The sequence below is a fragment of the Rattus norvegicus genome, chromosome 14 (genome assembly GCF_021556685.1).
Source record: "Rattus norvegicus strain SHRSP/BbbUtx chromosome 14, alternate assembly SHRSP_T2T, whole genome shotgun sequence".
Taxonomy (NCBI): domain Eukaryota; kingdom Metazoa; phylum Chordata; class Mammalia; order Rodentia; family Muridae; genus Rattus; species Rattus norvegicus.
The window spans coordinates 16,505,011-16,523,769 of record NC_141547.1 but is presented as its reverse complement, the minus strand read 5'-3'; the positions used below and the strand labels follow the sequence as shown (position 1 = coordinate 16,523,769).

General features: G+C 45.1%; 1 protein-coding gene across 1 annotated transcript in view; it reads left to right on the top strand.

The window, feature by feature from the left end:
• Positions 1–18,759, top strand: part of Parm1 (prostate androgen-regulated mucin-like protein 1) — a 108,807-nt gene that overhangs the window by 73,076 nt on the left and 16,972 nt on the right. The window contains 1 exon segment of the mRNA NM_173114.2: positions 1,731–2,414. Within this exon segment, the coding sequence (NP_775137.2) occupies positions 1,731–2,414 (684 nt within the window).

Here is an 18,759-nt window from a genome sequence, read left to right as displayed (position 1 = left end):
AAATGGACAATGAGCTGGAGTGGGGTGGTTTTAATTAGCATTGTCTGAGAAGGGCTGCTGAGGTGATTCTGAGTAGAAGCTAATCACAGTGAGATTTGCACATAAGATGACACGGGGTTTTCTGATTTTACTCTAAACACAACAGAATGCTTTTGAAATGTTTTGATCAATTGAAAGAAGTGAAGCCAGACATGATGGCACACACTTTTAATCTCATTGCCCAAGGCAGGGGTTGGGGGTGAGCAGAGGTGGGTGGATCTCTAGAGTTCCAGGCCAGCCAGGGCTACATAGTGAAACTGTGTCTCAAACGAAAAGAGAAGAAAAATAACAACAAACACCATAAACAATTTTAAGATTTGTCACTTAAAAGATTTTCTTTGCTGTGTGTGAAAATCACACAGAGGCTTCTTCTGGGAGAATCCTGAAAGTCAGAAAGTCATTCAAGAGACTTCTGCTGTCACAGGACTAGTTAACTCGGGGAGTGTTGAGAAGATGGTAAAGAGAAGAGGGGCTATAGTTTAGGGAGTGAGTGACCAAAGGAGTTGATTTGGGGGGGGTGGGGGACAAAGGATGACATCTCTATTCTTAGCTGAGAATGTGGCAAGCAGGAGTTCCCATATGCTGAGATAGAAAGGACCCAACAAAGCTGACCGGACGATGAGGAATGGTACAGAAAGCCATATACACCCTACACAGTGAGAGGGAGGATAAGCCCAGGGCTCGCCGGAGGAGCACTAATTCAATGACGTCATCTATGAACCATAAAACTATGAACCATGAAAGTGAATAAAGGCTAGGGAGAAGGGACAGGAGACAAGGGAAGAATGAGTCCTAACTTTACAATATAAAGGCAAACATGACTTGGCAAAATCATGATTGCAAAAACACCGGGCTACAATTTCAGTGATATTCCCAAACCACAGATGAGGCTTTCTTATAAAACCCCTCTCCCATCCACAGGAAATGTGCTGAGAAAGCCACCAAGCCCACCTTGAGGTACACAAAGGCAGAAGAGAGGAGGGAAGGGACGGGCTCGCCACAGCCCTTCAGGCTTTGAAGCAGGAGCAGGAACACTGCGGCTCCCCTGAGACTATCCCACTCTTCCCAGTCACCAGGCACCAATTTCACTGCCCACTCTCTCACGCTCACACCTTTGCGTCCCCACTGTGCAGTTGGTATGAAATGACACCCAGTCATGTAAGCAAAGATGGAGAGTTTCTGCAGACGTCCTCCCCCTCCAAGGACAGTGGTTAAACCAGCAGGAAACAAGCTTGTTTCGTTCCACCTGTTGCTGGTCTTAAGTTGATCTAGTCACTGCTTTTATGCAGCCTCAGACTGGTTCCTACTGGAAGTCACAAATCAATGGAACAATTAGTTAAAAAAAAAAAACAGATTATAAAAGACACTTTCACCATTCAATGTCCCTACAAGGTGGGGAAAAATGAGAAATACCTGGAACCACACTGTAAAACAGCTGTGGAATTATACACATATATATAGAGAATATACATGTATGTATAAAACATATACATGCATATATCATATACATATATAACACATACATGTATATATTATATACCTCTAACATATATGTATATTATATATGACATATAACATATATGTACATGATGTGTATATAGAACATATACATGTATGCATTATATACATATAACATACATGTGTCTAATACATGCAATTAACTGCATTTATTCTGACTGTTTCTTTCATAGGATTGAGGGTACAGGGTTCACCAACACCAACCCTATTGCCTGTCTCTCTTACGACAAAAAGTACAGCACCTATGGCCACCTGGACTACCTCTGCTCAACACACTGCTATGGCCACCACCCCTGTAGCCAGTGCCACTCACAACGCCTCAGTTCTCCGCATGACTGCTGCATCCCTGACATCTCAGCTCCCCACTCACCCTAGAGAAGAGGCTGTCACCAGTCCGCCTTTGAAGAGGGAGGTCAACAGCACAGACTCCTCACCTACCGGGTTCTCCTCAAACAGCAGTGGCATCCACTTGGCACCCACACCTGAGGAACACAGTCTCGGCAGTCCTGAAACAAGTGTGCCAGCTACTGGGTCACAGTCACCCACACTCCTGTTTTCTCAAGGTCCAACCTCAGCATCCACATCCCCAGCAACTTCCCCTTCCGAGCCTCTCTCCGCTTCCGTTACCTCTAACCACAGCTCTACTGTGAACAACATCCAGCCCACAGGAGCTCCAATGGCACCTGCATCACCAACAGAAGAGCACAGTTCTAGTCACACCCCCACTTCCCATGTCACAGAGCCTGTGCCCAAGGAGAAATCACCCCAAGACACTGAGCCTGGCAAAGTGATCTGTGAGTCTGAGACCACCACCCCCTTCCTGATCATGCAGGAAGTCGAGAATGCCTTAAGTTCAGGTGAGTCCCTCTCCAGCTGAATTCGAGATCTTGGTTATGCTGAGATGGAGAACCTGTCCCACGGGAGGCAGGTGGAACGTGTAAAAGCTAAGGGCGATTGTGAGGCTCAGTAGCTTTAACAAGAATGCAAGTTCTCGAGTTCTCAGTCACAGTTATAGTTGACATTCTTCATAGTTGTCCTCTGTCTGATGTGTCTTTACAAAAGGCCACAGGGATTGTACTGAAGTGAGATCGTGGAGACTAAAAGAATTGGGTCAAGTTCGGCTTTCCCAGGTTTTGCTTCTGACAACTCCCAGCCCCCAGTGAGCATTGGGGCTTCCTGTCTGTTCATGGCAGAGAACAGAGGCCCAGGAGGCTGGGCTCAGAGATCAGCTCTTTATCTTGTTTCTGTGGGAATGCCATGCATACAGGGGATTTTAAAAAATGAGTCTGATAAAGAGGAGGAATAGGCAACTTTTCCTTTAATAGCGGAAGATTCCCCTTTCCCTCCATTTATGGTGAGAGATAAACATCTTTTAATGTAAACAAACGAGTGCTCTGAATAGAACTAGTACCAGAGAGTGGGAGGAAAGAGAAAGCTAGATTACCTACGCAGTGACCTCTATGGAAGAGCTCACAGGCCAGTCAGGCAAACAATCCCTGAGAACTGTGATCAGCAGACACAGTCTACTAACAATTAATAAATTATGCCTATCATATCTATATTATTTATATAAAAATATAAGTATATTGTAATATTTTTATATAATATGAAACTATATATTATAACATAGATATTATAAACTAATACTATATGACATGTATAAATTATATAATATATAATGTATATTTGTATATATTTATAATATATAAACATTATGTGTTATATAGCAAATATAATATATTTACTATATTTACTATTGCTATAGTAAGCAAATATTATAAACATAATATAAACATAAATAAATAAAATAAACATTATTTCAAAAGGCTGGGCATATCAGTGAGGGGAGAAAGAATGAAAGAAACATTTCAGTTGGAATGAAGGGGCCCACTACAGAGCCCTGGGTGGGGTATGGAGTCCAGCCTGAGACAGGAGAGAGCTGGAATCAGAACGCAGTATTAAGCCCTGTGAAAAGACCACCTCCATGACAGAAGAGCCTCTCCCTTGAGGAAAACACTGCCCTCTGCTAAACAACCTCCCATCTGACAGGTGGCCAGAAACCAGGACAGGTGAAGCCTGCGGTACAGGGGAGAGCCAGATGGAGATAGGCAGAGGCAGGCCTGCGGGGGGTAGGGAATCCATGTGTATCTCATTGGCACTTTGTTCACGACTCCAGGCCAGCACTGCACATAGACATGTGCTGTGCTGTTTTCTCAGCCTGACTTCCTGCCCTAGTAAGGAGGAGGTACCTAAAGCAGAGTGGGTTTATGAAACCCATCTCTTGTAGAGGGATCGTGCACATACATGCCTGTGGGCATGGTCCTGTCCACCTTCCCCTTCCTGGTTTTGGCCCTAAGCACCATTGTCTACATGTGCTGCTTCCCTTTAGCTTCCCTGTATCCTCCTCTCCCTCCCATATTCCATAGACCTGACAGGTTAACGCTCCAGACACAAAGTCTGTACTTGGCAAAAACTACTCTACATGATCTGATGCATCTATTTCTACTAAAATTCTCTAGTTCTTGCTGGAACTTTCAGGAATGTTCTAGTATTTTGGCTTGGTCTTTAGATCACGTATCTTGTTCTTTTTAACCCAGCAGGACCACGGGATCAAAATTAGTGGCACGGTTGTGTCATGATCCTTTGTAATTCAAGGGAACGTGTACACACAGGAACTACTGAGTGAAGGGAAGCTTGAAAGATGGGGGAGGAGGAGGAGGAAGAGGGGGAGGGGGAGGGGGAGGAGGAGGAGGAGGGGGAGGAGGAGAAAGGAGGGAGGAAGAAGAGGAGGAAGGAGGGAGGAGGAAGAGGAGGAAGAGGGGGAAGAGGAGGAGGAGGGGGAGGGAGGGGGGAGGAGGGGGAGGAGGAGGGGGGGAGGAGGAGGAGGGGGAGGAGGAAGAGGAGGAAGAGGGGGAGGAGGGGGAGGGAGGAGGAGGAGGAGGGGAGGAGGAGAAGGGGGAGGAGGAAGAGGAGGAAGAGGGGGAGGAGGGGGAGGGAGGAGGAGGGGGAGGAGGAGGGGAAGGAGGAGGAGGGGGAGGAGGAGGAGGGGGAGGGGAGGAGGGCGAGGGAGGGAAGGACAATGATCAAGGCCAGGCCAAGGTTCCCCTGTGCATAGAACTCAGAGGATTTGTCCCTTAAGATCTCTTTCATGCAACATACTCCCTGTGCATCCACCGGGACACGCTGAGATTAAAGCAGAGAGGAGGAACACAAGTAGCTCTTAATTGCACTCCCAGCCTCTAACCCAAGAACAAACCAAGATGGCTGGGATGAGCATCCTGGTGGGATTCAGTCTGTCCATTGCATAAGTGAAGAGACTATTGTCTGGAGGTGTGGTGCACCTCGCTGAAGGTCACGCCTCTCGCAGGAGCAGAGCTGGACCCAGAGTGATCTGGCTCTGGGGCAACGCGGCGGCACTGCTGTTATATCCCATCAGCCCTAGGCTCTCCTGCATTTCCGCTTCCAGGTACGGGGATGCTCTTGTTCGGAGATTATGTGCTGCCTTTGGATGTGATGGACCACACCTTGTATGACCGTCTGTCCTATTCAGAAATATGCTTTGTAATCTATTAATCCCTCTCTTCAGCAAACACCTAGACCTCATCCGCTGGTTAATTCTTAGACAAAGCAAATGCTTTATGAGTTCAGAGAAAGCTGGATACTCCCTGGTAAAGGGAACCGGGAGCTGCAGGAAATAAAGGGGTCTGAGCGAATGGGCCCAGGTGAGGGTCTGGAAGTTCTACAGGTGACACTGAGGAGAAGCCACTGCAGCTGTGGGACCGAGTGATCTCAGTGAGGAGCCCAGTGCCTTCCTGGCCACCAGCTCCTTTGGCTAATTCTCAGGCCTGGGATGACCTAACCACTGCCCAGCTGTGCACCTTGGTGGCTGTGGTCAGTGCCCTCACCCCTAAGGCACTGTCCTTGCTTGAGCTCCAGGATGATCGATTTCTCTCTGGTTTCTCTACTTGTTCTGTCGGTGCCTCCCTCCTTCACCTCTCGCTGACCACCAGCACTCCAGAGCCAGCCGGCCTTTTCTTCCCCTGCTGTTCCGATCCCTCCCCTTGCCCCTTCTTACATCCTGATAAAGCCGAGACACACCGCCCCTGTTCTGTTTTATGGAACTGAACATGTGTCTATCCTGCTGTCAGCTGGTTGGAGATCTTCCCTAGGGCTGCAGATGTTTGAGAGGGATTGTTAGCTTCCTCAGACTGCAATCGGCTCCTTCCTCAGACATGCCTTCTCTTCTATTGAGATCTCAGGCCAGAACTTTGGAACTTCTTTCTCCCACCCTCCACATCCAGACAATCAATGGATCTAGCCTGGTCTCCTCTTACCCTTACCCTCCCCCTCCCCTCCCACTACCCTCCCCTCCCTTCCCTTTCCCCTCCCCCTCCCCTTCCTTTCCCCTCCCCCTCCCCTTCCTCTCTTCTCTCCCTCTCCCTTTCAGATTCCTACAGTATTCCTGAAAGTGACCTGACCACCCATCATTGTCCTACCAGAGAGACTCTTTTAGCATTGGAGTGTTGGATCTTTTGGGTTATGTTGTCCCTACTAGCTCAGCCCTGATGACTGACATTTATCTAGTCAAATGAGGACCTCAGAATCAAACACTTCTTAGACTGGCCCTTTTCTGTGCACAGATATAAGTGGACACTCCTGTCAACCTTCACCTCTAATGTTGATGATGTCATAAGTGAAAGGAAGACAATCTTGTTAGACTCGTCCTCAGACTTCCACTAGAGTAGCCAGTATCCGAACGGGCTACTCAGCCCCAGAACTGTGGCTGCTCCCAGAATCCGTGGCTGGAAACGTATTTGCTGCGTTTCAAAGATCCACTGCAAAAAAAGAACAGGACACTCAGTAATTTTATATTGTTTGCAGGCTAAGGTAGTAATCTTTTGGATATATACAGTTAATTAATATGATTATTTAAAAAGACGAATGAAGCCACGGCAGCTCAAAGCACCGCACTGGGGCTCTGACAGCCTAATTGCTTCTCCTCTGAATCAGAACAAAGAGGCCAGGGTTTCGGTCGAGCCCACAGAGTTCACCGTGCCCTGAACTTGCACAGACTCTCTGCTCTCATTTTCTTATACCCTCGAGCTCCCTGGCAAGTTTCCTGTCAGCTGAACTCAGAGAATCTTCCTGCCTCAGGGCCTTTGCACTCACTGTTCCCCCTGCCTGAAACACTCACCCCCCCACCCCCTTCCTAATGATCAGTTCTGCTTCCTGTCTGGACTCTAGCTGTCATCCCTTCGGCAGACCTCTGCTCTGCTAAGTGGAACGATAACTGCCATCAGTGTGGCTCTCTTCAGCACGCTTCGCTTGTCTCGTTACTGCTTGCCGTTTTCTGACAGCATCTCCTTTACCGGGGGACTGCCTGCTTTCCGCTGCTAGGCTAAAGGAAGAAACCGGACTGTAGAGAATGAGGAGGAGGCTGCATTCCCAGCCCTCTGGTGTGACAGACCCTCAGCAGCACTGGTTGAATAAATGAAAAGGGTCAGCCAGCACCAGGGAGGTTGCTGCATTTATCTGAGACCTGTTTTACCAACAGCATGGAGCAAGGAGTCATCTGTAGGATGGGGCTAGTATAAGCTCTAAGTAACACAATTCACTTGGCTATTGAACAGTGTCCCAAACAATGGCTTTGATAGGCGTGTTACTGTTATTTATTATTATTGTTGTTATTATTATTATTATTACCTTTTTGATGTTACAACTATCACCACTTTTATTATCATATTTGCCGTAATGAAGGATGCCCACCATCTTCAACAAGCATTTATTAGGCTGGGTATCTGGCTCTATACTAGGGATCCATGTAGCTGTGAATGATAGTCATTCATTTCGGGAAATTTACAACGCAGCACACATAGGGCCTAGAAAGCAATAGAGTCCCAAGCTGTCTGGATAGGCACCTCACAGATGAAGGAGGGAGAAACTTCAGGGTGGATGCCTGAGGCCCTAGATCATAAGATAAAGTTGTTGGCTATACCTGGTAGTCCATTGGTAGTCACCGATGGGAAGAGTAGTCTAAGGATTATATTTAAATGATATTACTTGGTGGCAGGAGAAATGCCCATGGAAAGTTGTAAGCAGTCGAGGACCAATAATATATACCAGTTCACACCTGGTTTCAGGTTGCTGGACATCAGTGGTAGGCCATGTTATTTAACCAGTCTCCTGTTACGGTTCTTCGCTATAAACTGAATGCAGGAGAGGCTATCTGTTCACTTTGTGCTTGGTACTATGACAGTTGTTTGCCGCACTGACCCCAATGCCTAAGAAATGAGATCATTATTCGTGAGATGCTCGTTGGAGATCAGGCATCATAGGCACAGGCTCCCTTCAGTCCTCAGAATACACCAATGAGGCTGGATGAGCTGTAATCTGTTTTATGTACACAGAGACTGACTTACTCAAGTCCTCACGTGAGTGAACGACAGGGCCAGTGTTCAAACTCCATCCCAGAGTCTGGTCTTAGGTTTCCTGCCTCTGAACCCATCCACTCTGACATAATGGAGACACAGAGTCAGGAGAGACAAGGGCTGCCAGCACACTTGAATGGGTTACACGAGACAGTGTCTGATCCCACCACCTGGGTCACCAGTGAGAAGAGAAGCAGGTGGCGTTGGCAGCCATCACAAGTCAGCTGCACAGAAGACAGATGTTCTGATTTGCAGCTTTTGTTTAGCTAATCGAGGAAGAAAAGGCGTAGCATGTGTCAAACTGGGGTCAAACTGTGTTATTTAACCAGAACGCGTCGTGTGTAAACACTGAGACATGTTTTTCACCCCCTGAGCAAACTCAGTGCAATGCACAACTCAGGACAAGGCAGGTGTGGGAGGGGAGGGGCTGAGATGAGACCGAGATACGCTCACGCTATCTGCAGGCCACACACGCACACTGCACAGTTGCACTCAGTCTGCTTGGTGCAGTGTGGACTCCACATGCTCACCGGGCCCGCACTGCTTTGCATTTTCCATTACGATGAGGACGGGCCTGTGAAAGTCGGGGTCTTCCTTTGAACTTTACATTACTGGTTTGAACTCTAGCTTTTCTTCAGTGGGAACATTCTTAAAGGGCACTCGTACAGAGACATCTGGATCTCTCTGTGTTTTCAACCCCAGGAATCTTCTGTGTGGAAGGTATTCATACCTTTGAGATAAATGCAGACTTGAAAAAAAATTAACTGATAGGAAAGATGAAAGATTCATTTAAGATATATCTAGGGAGGTTTTATAAGTAGAAAGAATAGGTATTGTAGAAAATTAATGAGCATTTTTCAAAAACATCAAAATTGGTAAAAGGACCTAACATTGATTTACTATAATATATATATGTGTATATATATATACACATATGTATATATATATATATATATATATATTAAGACTGTGTAAAAGGAATATTAAGCCTTCCTTAACATATTTTCAGAATTCTTAGAATGTATCAGAAAGGACTACTGCTGACAAGCGCATTACTCAGTTCTCAGGTTTATAAATACATCACATATGCTCAAAACGGGATCTCGGGGTTGGGGATTTAGCTCAGTGGTAGAGCTCTTGCCTAGCAAGCGCAAGGCCCTGGGCTCAGTCCCCAGCTCCGAAGAAAAGATTAAAAAATACAGGATCACATCGGTGAATGGCACTGCCCGCCTTTCTGTTCTCTGACTCCCGTTTCCTGTTTCTCCTTTATCAAGTATTTATTTATTCATTTATTTTCATATTCATGAGTGTTTTGCCTTCACATATGTCTGTATACCAGTTGTGTGCTATGGCCCCAGAGGCTAGAAGAGGGAATTGGATCTTCTGGGACTGGAGTTACTAACAGTTGTGAGCTACACTGTGGTTGCTGGGAACAAAACCCAGGTCCTCGGGAAAAACAGAGCTCTTAACCACTGAGCCATCTCTCCAGTCCCACCAAGTATTCCAGAGATTGCACTATTGGTAGCCCCTACCCTCATCCACATATCTCCTCTCACTCTCGAGTCAGAGCTCTCAAAATCCCACAGCAGAAGCCTCTCCACTGTGCCTTTCTCCTGATCTTGCTCGTTAAGGAAAGAGCAGCCAGAGCAGTGACCAAACAGAACTCAGATAAATGAACACTCATCAGCAACTTCCATCAATGCCTCTGCCCTCAGCATGAAGCCCCCAAGCCTCCACTTTATGTGGCCTCCACCTGCCTCCCTGTAGCATCCAAACACCTGCTCATTCTCAGCACCTCTTCTACCGGCTGACCCTTGGGTTCCTCAGTCCGATGGTCTTAGGGCTATCATCCATAGAATGTATCTTGCTGAAACCTTCTCTGGTACCTCATAGGTTAATTCCAAATCAGGCCCGAAATCTCAGTTCAAACATTGCTTGTTCCAGATGTCTTCTAAGCAACTCCCAAACCAGTCCTTAGCGTTCAGTTATAATTTGTCACAACGCCCATGAACCTGTTCTCCATTGTAGGGTGAGAAACTTAGATATGTAGCTCCTTGTTTACGGCCATCACCGTTTCTCAAGACCCATGACGGTAGGAAGAAACTGTTTTGACTCAAAACTCTATGCCTAGCACCTAATTGTGCCTAGCTCAGTGTAGGTGTTTGAATAAATACTCAACAAATGAACCTTTTTAGTTTTATATAGAAACTCTGTAAATTCTGAGCTTTGAAGTGAAAATGGAAGCAAAACTGTGAACCCTCCCACCTGTGTATGTAAAGTTACCTCTATTCCCTCTCAAGACCACAGAGCCTCTGAAGTGGATTCTGCTGTCTCAATGAGTTTCCAGCTATTCCCACCCCCAACAAACCTGTCTTTGCCCGCGTTGGGCCTTCCATGAATGCTGTGGCTGCTATGACTGTTCTTATGAACTGTTATCTCACTTTCTTCTTATAGGCCAAATGCTAACCTTCAAACCTGGCTAGTTCCCACGGGAACTCCATTAGACACTATTTCAGCTAAAACACAATCTTCTATTTCTCCTTTGACTTGCCTTTCCTGCTTAAACCTTAATCTAATTTTGATGTATTTCTAAGATACCCTTTGAAAAAATATATGTCAAGGTAATAAAATCAGCTCTTTCCCATTTATATTGTCATCAGTAGCAAGACAACCATTGTGCATTTTAATTGCCCCAATCCTGGCTTCAGTTATGTTTGGAGAATTTCTGTCTCTGTAGAACACTTTCCCTTCTTTTCCAGATTTGACTTTCATAGATGATAGGTGAGAGATGGTTTTTGAAAACTCTTCACTGAGGAAATGAAAGTTAGCATATAAACATAGATAATGCCATTAGGAACCTTCAGCCTGGTGGCTCATTGGGAGACTCGGATGGGGATAGACCCAATCCCCTCTCTGCCCTGAACCATCAGAAGCCTCTATCTTGGGAGAGCATCATTTTAGCTGTAGAATAACTCGTTGGGAAATGGCGGTTAGCCGGTCTTCAACTTTGTCAGAAAAGAACGTAAAGTCTCATCACGGGGAGTTGAGTTTGTTCTGGGAAAATGCATAAGTGATGCTGAGAATTGATACTGCTTGTTCAATCCTAGGAAAAACAACACGGTTCATAACAGATGGTGTTTTTACAGTGGCTTTCATTCATGATTAGATGAATGACCTTCATGGAGTAGACCATTGGCCTAAAGACAATGGTATATTTTATGCTAAAATGAAACATCTCACTAAGTGCATGAAAATGAGCTCTCATACACTGTGTAGCATGTTTCCGTATGAAGGCAGTATGGAATAACTTTGAAGGCAGGCTGCAAGGGTGCAGATGATGATACAAATGCCACAGTCAGACAGTCTCCAGTGCTTATGAGAGACTCTGGGCTAAGAGTCTCAACATTCCATCTTCAAGATGAGGGCTCGCACAGAGCTGTACCTATTCCATAAGATTCTTACTAGCATTAAATATGACAGCTAAACAACGTTCTTCTAATAAGTTAGCAGTAAATTATGTCAGCTTAATTATTACAGTTGGGCCCTTAACTTGGGGGGTGGCTATTGGTAGCTCAGATGCTTGTAGAGACTAGTTTCCTTAGCTTGAAAACTTAGACTGTTTATAAAACACTTAAAGACTCCCAAAGGGACACTTGCAGTGAGTAGTGGGTAATAAAAGCCTGCGGAAGTACCTGCCTTCAGGACAATAGAGAGAATGATAAATCCAAATGGTGTGGGAGAGAATCACTGCTCCCCTCGGAAACACTGACACTTTCACTTGGGAAACAGAAAGGAACCGGCTGAGTTGTGAAATGACTAGACCTTCCCAGCTGAGGAGAGCAGTCTCAGGGGCCAAAGGGAAGCAAGTAGTGAGCTACAAGAGAAAACCTTGGTCCTGGGGTCGCAGAGGCAGAACAGGAAGGAGCTGTGCCCTCCCCTGGCTTGCATCACAGTTGGGAACTTAGTTTTCTTTCCAGAGACCTGAGTCTGGGAAACTTTAAACTTGGTAAATACAGTGTCTGAAAGCAGGGCCTATGGGATCTGGGTGATTAATTACGTGGGGGACAAGACTGAATTTAACTAATGGTTCTTAGTTGATTCCTTGGGATTACTGTAATTATGTTGATGTCACTGGCCTCAGAGCTGTTGAGACAAGTGACCTGGGACAAATGACCTGAAACAGTAATAATTAAAAGCAATAAATAAGCACATTACTTGGCAAAAGAGGAGAACTCTGCCCCCCCACCCCCACCAGGCAATACTCAAAGAGATGACTTGGGAGTTTGAGACACATAAGCTGGTCTTTAATAACCCTCCTTCCCTGCAGACCGGGTGTGGAACTTACCCTCTGGTCAACTGAAGGTGAGCTGTGCTCCTGACAGCCCTGGAGTTGCTATGTGGCAATCAGCTTAGACAGCGCTATGCTATGAGAAAAGTGGATAAGCAAGACCATTGCTATTCTCGGAAACCTCAGGTAGCTCGTGTTACAAATGTCAAAAGCGAGCTGAGACTGAGCGATCGAAACAGGTAGTTAAAATAAATTCCAAGCGAGAAGGAGGTCTCATTTGTGTTGGAAAAGACTGTAATTGTAAGTGAAGTGATGAAACTTTAAAACCATAGTAACGGAGAGCGGCCCAGAATGGTTTCATTAATTGCAAGCTTGTGCTCTGTGCTTCCTCACAGCGAGTGCGGGGCTGTGTTCCCATGAGAGAATGGGGCTGAGAGGAAAGAACATGAATCTGGAGTTCATGCCTTTCGTCATCTTAACCAAGATTAACATTTCCACTACTCGTTTTTATCCATATGCTTTATGCAGAACAGTGTTTATTTATTATTTATCTGTATGGTATATGTGTATATGTGACATGTGTATATGTGTATGTGTGTGTATGCATTAGTGTGTGTGTATGCATGAGTGTGTGTATGTATATGTATGTGTATGTGCGTGCATGTATGTATACATGAGTATGTGTGTGCATGCATGTATGTGTTTGTATATATGTGTATGTGTGTATATGTGTATATGTGTGTGCATGTGGACATTTGTGTGGGCATGGGTGTGTGTTTGTGTGTATGTGTATCTGTATGAGTGAATGTACATATGCGTATGTATGTGGGGGCATGCATGTGTGAGTGTGTGTGTTTGTGTTTGTATGTATGTGTATTGTGTATGTGTGTGTGAATGTGTATGTGTATGTGTGTATGTGTATGGATATGTGTGTGAATGTTTATGTGTGTGCAGGAATGTGTATGTGTATATACATGCATGTGACTCAGTGTGTGTGTAACCTAGAGGTCAGAGTCAGTTCTTTCTCAGTCACTCTCCATCTTTGTTTTCAAGACATGGTTTCTCACTGAAGCTGATAGATTACCTATTTGGCTGCAGTGGTTAGCAGTGAGCCAGGGATCCACCCCTCTTCTGCTTCCGTGGCACTGAGATTACAGGTGTGCCCAGCTGTTTATGTGGGTGCTAGGGATCCAAATGCAAGTCTTCCATGGGAGGCCAGGCCTTAACTGACTGAGCCATCTCCCTCCCCAGAACAGAACTTTTAGGAAAACTAGTCTCCGAACCAGGTCCTCAAATGACATTAAGTGTAAAAGTACAGTTGTGCCCCAGGCCCAATCTGCCCTTTCACCCAGTTCGCCAGCTGTTAGTCATGAGTAGAAGGAGAGAAAACCCTCCAGGTAGATAACAGTTTTGATAAGTTGGCTTTTCACCTTGTATTTGAGGAGATGACTACATACGAATGAAACCAATGGTTTAGAGGTCTAGAAAGAGTTTGGGGGAGAAAAGGAAGAATGTGTAGGGACAAGCTTAGGTTGTGTTCATTAAAACACTTCTAGTGAAAATCATGTGGTGGTACGGAATTTCCTTCCTTATACCATAAGTACTAACAAATGTGATGAAAACCAGTTCTGAAGCTGGGGCAATGGCTCGGTTGGTACAGTGCTTGTGTACAAGCATGAGTTCAAACCCAAACACTCACCTAAAACAAAGGGCACGGTGGTAATGTTTGTATTCAGTATTATAAACGAAGAGACAGGCAGTCCCTTGGAGACTCACTGGCCAGCTAGCCTAATCAAATTATTGTACCTCATATCCAAGTGAGAGAGGCTGTCTCCCAAAGCAAGGTGGAGAACCTCCTGAGAAGCCATGTCCAAAGCTGTCCTCTAACATGCACACATGAGCATACACACACACATATACATATGAACATACACACATCCACATACATACTCTGAAATTAGTTTTTAATTATTAATTGGCTATGCTTCAGAATAAATCAGAGTTACTTTGTGAATTACTTACTTTAGGCCAGGCTTGGTATTCATGACTTTCAGGGACTTCCAATGGAGAGTAGGTGAGATCTGCACACTTAAATCATCAGCATAATAATACATCTCATGCTTGGATCTTGGGTATAAATATGCAGACATGCATAACTACCCACAGCCACATATGTCAATATCAGCCTCACCAAAGTAAAAGAAAACACCTAGAAAATGGGGTTCAAGGTAGATCCATCCTTTGAGATGACTTCTGGTGGAAATCACATTTAAAAAGTTTCTTGAAAAACAAAACAAATGAACAAATAAAAAAACTCTTCCCAGAATGCTCCTATGATTCCCACACCTGTCCAGCACTGTTAGGATCAAACACCACCCCTGACCTTCAGAATTCTCTGAGACTTGGTCCTGAGTACATAGAACTTTCCACAGCCTCTTTTAATTTCCATTGTATCTTCTTATGTAGACATGGGTTCTGTGGTGGTTTGAATACACTTGGCCCATGGGAAGTGGCACTATTAGGAGGTGTTAGACTAGGTGTGACCTTGTTGGAAGAGGTGTGTCACTGTGTAAGCAGGCTCTGAGGGCTGCTAGTGATAAAGCTCCATCCAGTCTTCTCCTGGCTTCCTCAGGATCAAGATGTAGAATTCTTAGCTCTTTCTCCAGCACCATGTTTGCCTGGACATTGTCATGCTTCCTGCCATGATGATAGTGGACTGGATCCCTGAACGTGTAATCCAGCCCCAATTAAATGTTGTCCTTTATAAGAGTTGCCTTGATCATAGTGTCTTTTCGAGGCAATAGGAACACAAACTAAGACAGATCCATTTCTGTGAATCATGTGACCTTGGGAAAGTCACACCAACTCCTGGTTCATGAAGAGACTAGCTACGAAGATCTCAGATTAACCCTCTCTCTTTGTGCTAATTCACAAAACATTTCCTTCTGTGCATTCTTCTCAGTGGCTCTAGAAGCAAAAGGCAAAGACTCGACCCTTTTTTAGATAAGACATTGAGTCTGGGTGCTTCCGTCACCGGCCTGTTGCTGACCCAGAAATGTTAGCTGTCTGCTCTCTCCTAGCCAGCTTCTACCACACACCTCTACTGCTGTCTGTCCAAATCCTGTCCACCCAGTGAAATGACTCATTCTCTTCTCAAAACTTGTTCCAATTTTTCCAGACCCACTTGTCTGCTACAGGTAGAAATACCAAGTTTGGCATTGCCTGCCTTCCTATCTGCCAATCCAAACCTGGACTCTCCTGTGTGGCTCCCAGACACTTGTGCTTGTCTCTACAAGCTACTGGCTTGATGGTCTCTGTATTCCACATTCCTAGATCAAGAGGAAATCAAGAAGCAATCTAAAACAGCCTGTGAGACCAAGGAGTTCATTCAATATGGCCTTGCAAGCTTGTAGAAACCAGTGCCCAGGATCCTCTTATCTTAACTTGCTATCCTGTGACTTCCAATTAGACCTCTTCGTAAAACACACACATCACCACCAAAGAAACTTCAGTCACCCTGTATGCAAGTTTATTTAATATCTAAATATCACTAAGCTTTGACTCATCCTCACAGTGCCTGTAGGAAGACCCAAAGGACTGCACAGTCCTGAATTACACTGATTCCTGAGAGCCAACGGAAAGCAGACAAGATGTCCAGAACAAAGGCCTTATCTAATTCTTGGCACAGTTCTAACACTCCAGCCAAGACTGTGGGAAGAGTAGTGAGCAGTGCAGATTCCAAGCCAGCAAGCATGTCCTTGTAGCTGGCCCTTCCGGTTATCAACATAGGGTCCTCAGTTTCTCCATCTGTAAAGTGGAGATAACAAAAGTATTGAGTTTACAGAGTTCTTACAAGGGGGTAGATATACTAAAATGCTAAAGCTGATAGAGTTGACAGCAGGAAAGCAATAGTTGCTATTGTTTGTATTATTGATATTTTTTACTATAAATATCATGATTATTAGAAGGAAGGATATCACTTCTGTAAAGATAGAAGAGCCTACCGTATGAATTGAAATTCAGGCACATGCTATTCTGGTACTTAACCCTCCCCCAAAGCACATTCACAGACAGACACTCAAGGCAAATGTCCCTCTCCTCCTGACGACCTTGACTGAAGGAGCTGCTGTACAGTCTGAAGTGGCCACCTGCTCCTTTCTATTCCTTCCTGACTTTATGAACCAGGAAGGAGGAGAGGGATCGTGATAAGACTGAAGTGCTGTTGAGAGAGTCGTTAGCAACTCTGTGTGTACATAAACGCAGAACCTTGGTCAATCGCTCGCACATGTGGACTAAACACTCTGTGTGGCTCGAGTGTCAAATGGACAGGAGCTAAGCACTCACCTGTTCCTCGTCCTCGGTCACTCCTCCACTGCCTGCTCCACCCGCTGAACTCTCAAACAACGCTTGTAAAAGCACTAGTCCAGTTTATTCACAGGTGCTTAGACTCTCCCTATCTGTCCCAGCATTTTTATTCTGGGTATGCTTAGCAAATATTTCCATCAAAAAGCTCAAATGAAAGGCTCCTTTTGTGTTTCATTGGGATGGGGGAGTCCTCCAATAAGATTCTAAAAGTGGTCACTTCCCAGCCAAGTGATAGCAAAAGCATAGGTAGCGGCCTTAAGTTTGAGACAACAGCTCACATGTCTGTGATTTAAAGGCAATCATGGCGAGTGAGCACCCTTGAAATGTCAATTCCAGGACTGCCTCTGGGCACTGACAGATGGAGTAATGGCGGCCCAGCTCTGAGCTGGGGCATGTCCTTTTAGAAGTTGACTCACACTATAGCACAGGTCTAATAGTACTCTAACCAAACATTACTAAATTAACTCCCTTCCAGCCACTTGGTCATCCATAGAAAGTCGCCATTAAGTAGTGTGAAGGGTGAAGGTCTAGGGTGGCAGGGCAGAGATGGAGTCCTAGAGATAGACCCTTGGATAATACCTAGACCAGAAGATTCCAGGATGGATAGGTGCAAAGCCTATGTTCAACTTAGTACACTGAACTTTCTTAGTACAGTGACTAGAGTCAAAACTTCCAGTGTTTCTTGCCAATATTACAATCATGGTTCTACGCTGAAGGATAGTGTTAAGAACCCACTATGGGTTTGAGACTGTGCTTGATGCTAAAAGCATGATGGGAGGAGACACAAGATAGATATGATTAGAATCTGTCTAGGGAAGCCCTAAAACACAATCCAGTGTTAGTAAAAGGAGACACAGCCATGTAAGCACATCCAGACACACTGTTAGTTACTCAAGTCATCAGGGAAAACTTCTCAAGACACCTTGGTATTTAGTTATAAAGAAAAAAAAAAAAAGAGCCAAATGAATGAACCAAGAAGATGAGTCCAGGAAACAGGCTATAGGAAACAGCTAGCATAGTAATAATTAAAGTGCACAAGGCAAGTGAAATAAGCCTGGGTTTAGAATCTAGCGCCATGACTTACCCACTGTAAAACTTTAATCAACATCTCAACTGTTCTTGGCCTGGACTTCCTCATCTATAAAATGGGGTGGGTCCATTCAACTTGTAAAGATAGTTAAATGAGAGGTGTAACAACCTTCACGGTCAAGGGCTGACCCAAAGTAACTGCCTGCAAAAGATAGAAGCTGTGGGTACACATGAGCCCATTTGTTCTTGTTCTGGGGTATTCTCATTATGAAAGTCACAAATAGGGGACTCTAAGAAATCCCAGGCCTTGGGGGTAGCAAAAAATTCAAGGAGGCATTGGTATTTGGCTCTTCAAGTGCCCCTTGTTTAGGAAGAACACGTTGGCACAGTGCAATGTGCTGGCACAGGGGGATAGCTTGTATCTTGGCTCACAAAATACAGGTAAGTTTCCTCCAGTTCTCTTTTAAGGTCTGCCCATCCCAGAGCTTTATGGCATGAGTCACACCAGGTCTGTGAATAATGGACCGTGAGGCGGAAGAAATAAAATGCCAGCAAACTTCCCACTGCCCTTCCCAGGACAGCCCCCGAGGTACTCTAACTTCCTTCCCCATGTGTCCTGTAACCATACCTTCTGCCTTTTTCTTTTCCCTACCCCATCTTGAAAAAAAAATGAGAACAAGAGAAGGGGGAATTCCAGGTTAGTTTAAACAAAAGTCAGGGGGGCACAGCACTTGTTTCCAGAAGGAAAGAAAACAGAACCTTTCGGCCACCACAGAAAGCAGTGCACACTCAGGAGCACACAGATCCCAGAGCTAGGTAGGGCTTCTTGGGCCAGACCTGACTGGAACCTGAGGCAACAGCTGCTGAGGGAAGGCTCAGAAAACAGAATCTTCTGGATATCAATCTCCAGCTGATAAAGATCTACTTTGAGAAGTCTCCAGCTCCTGGGGATGGAAAGTGGGGCAGGAGAGGGTAGTGCACTCCCTTTGAACAGCCAAATGGTAACAGAAGAGTTCATGAAAAGGTCCCAAATTTCAGCACAATGTTACCTCATACCCTCTGCCACATACTAGTGGAACCAACCCTCTAAAG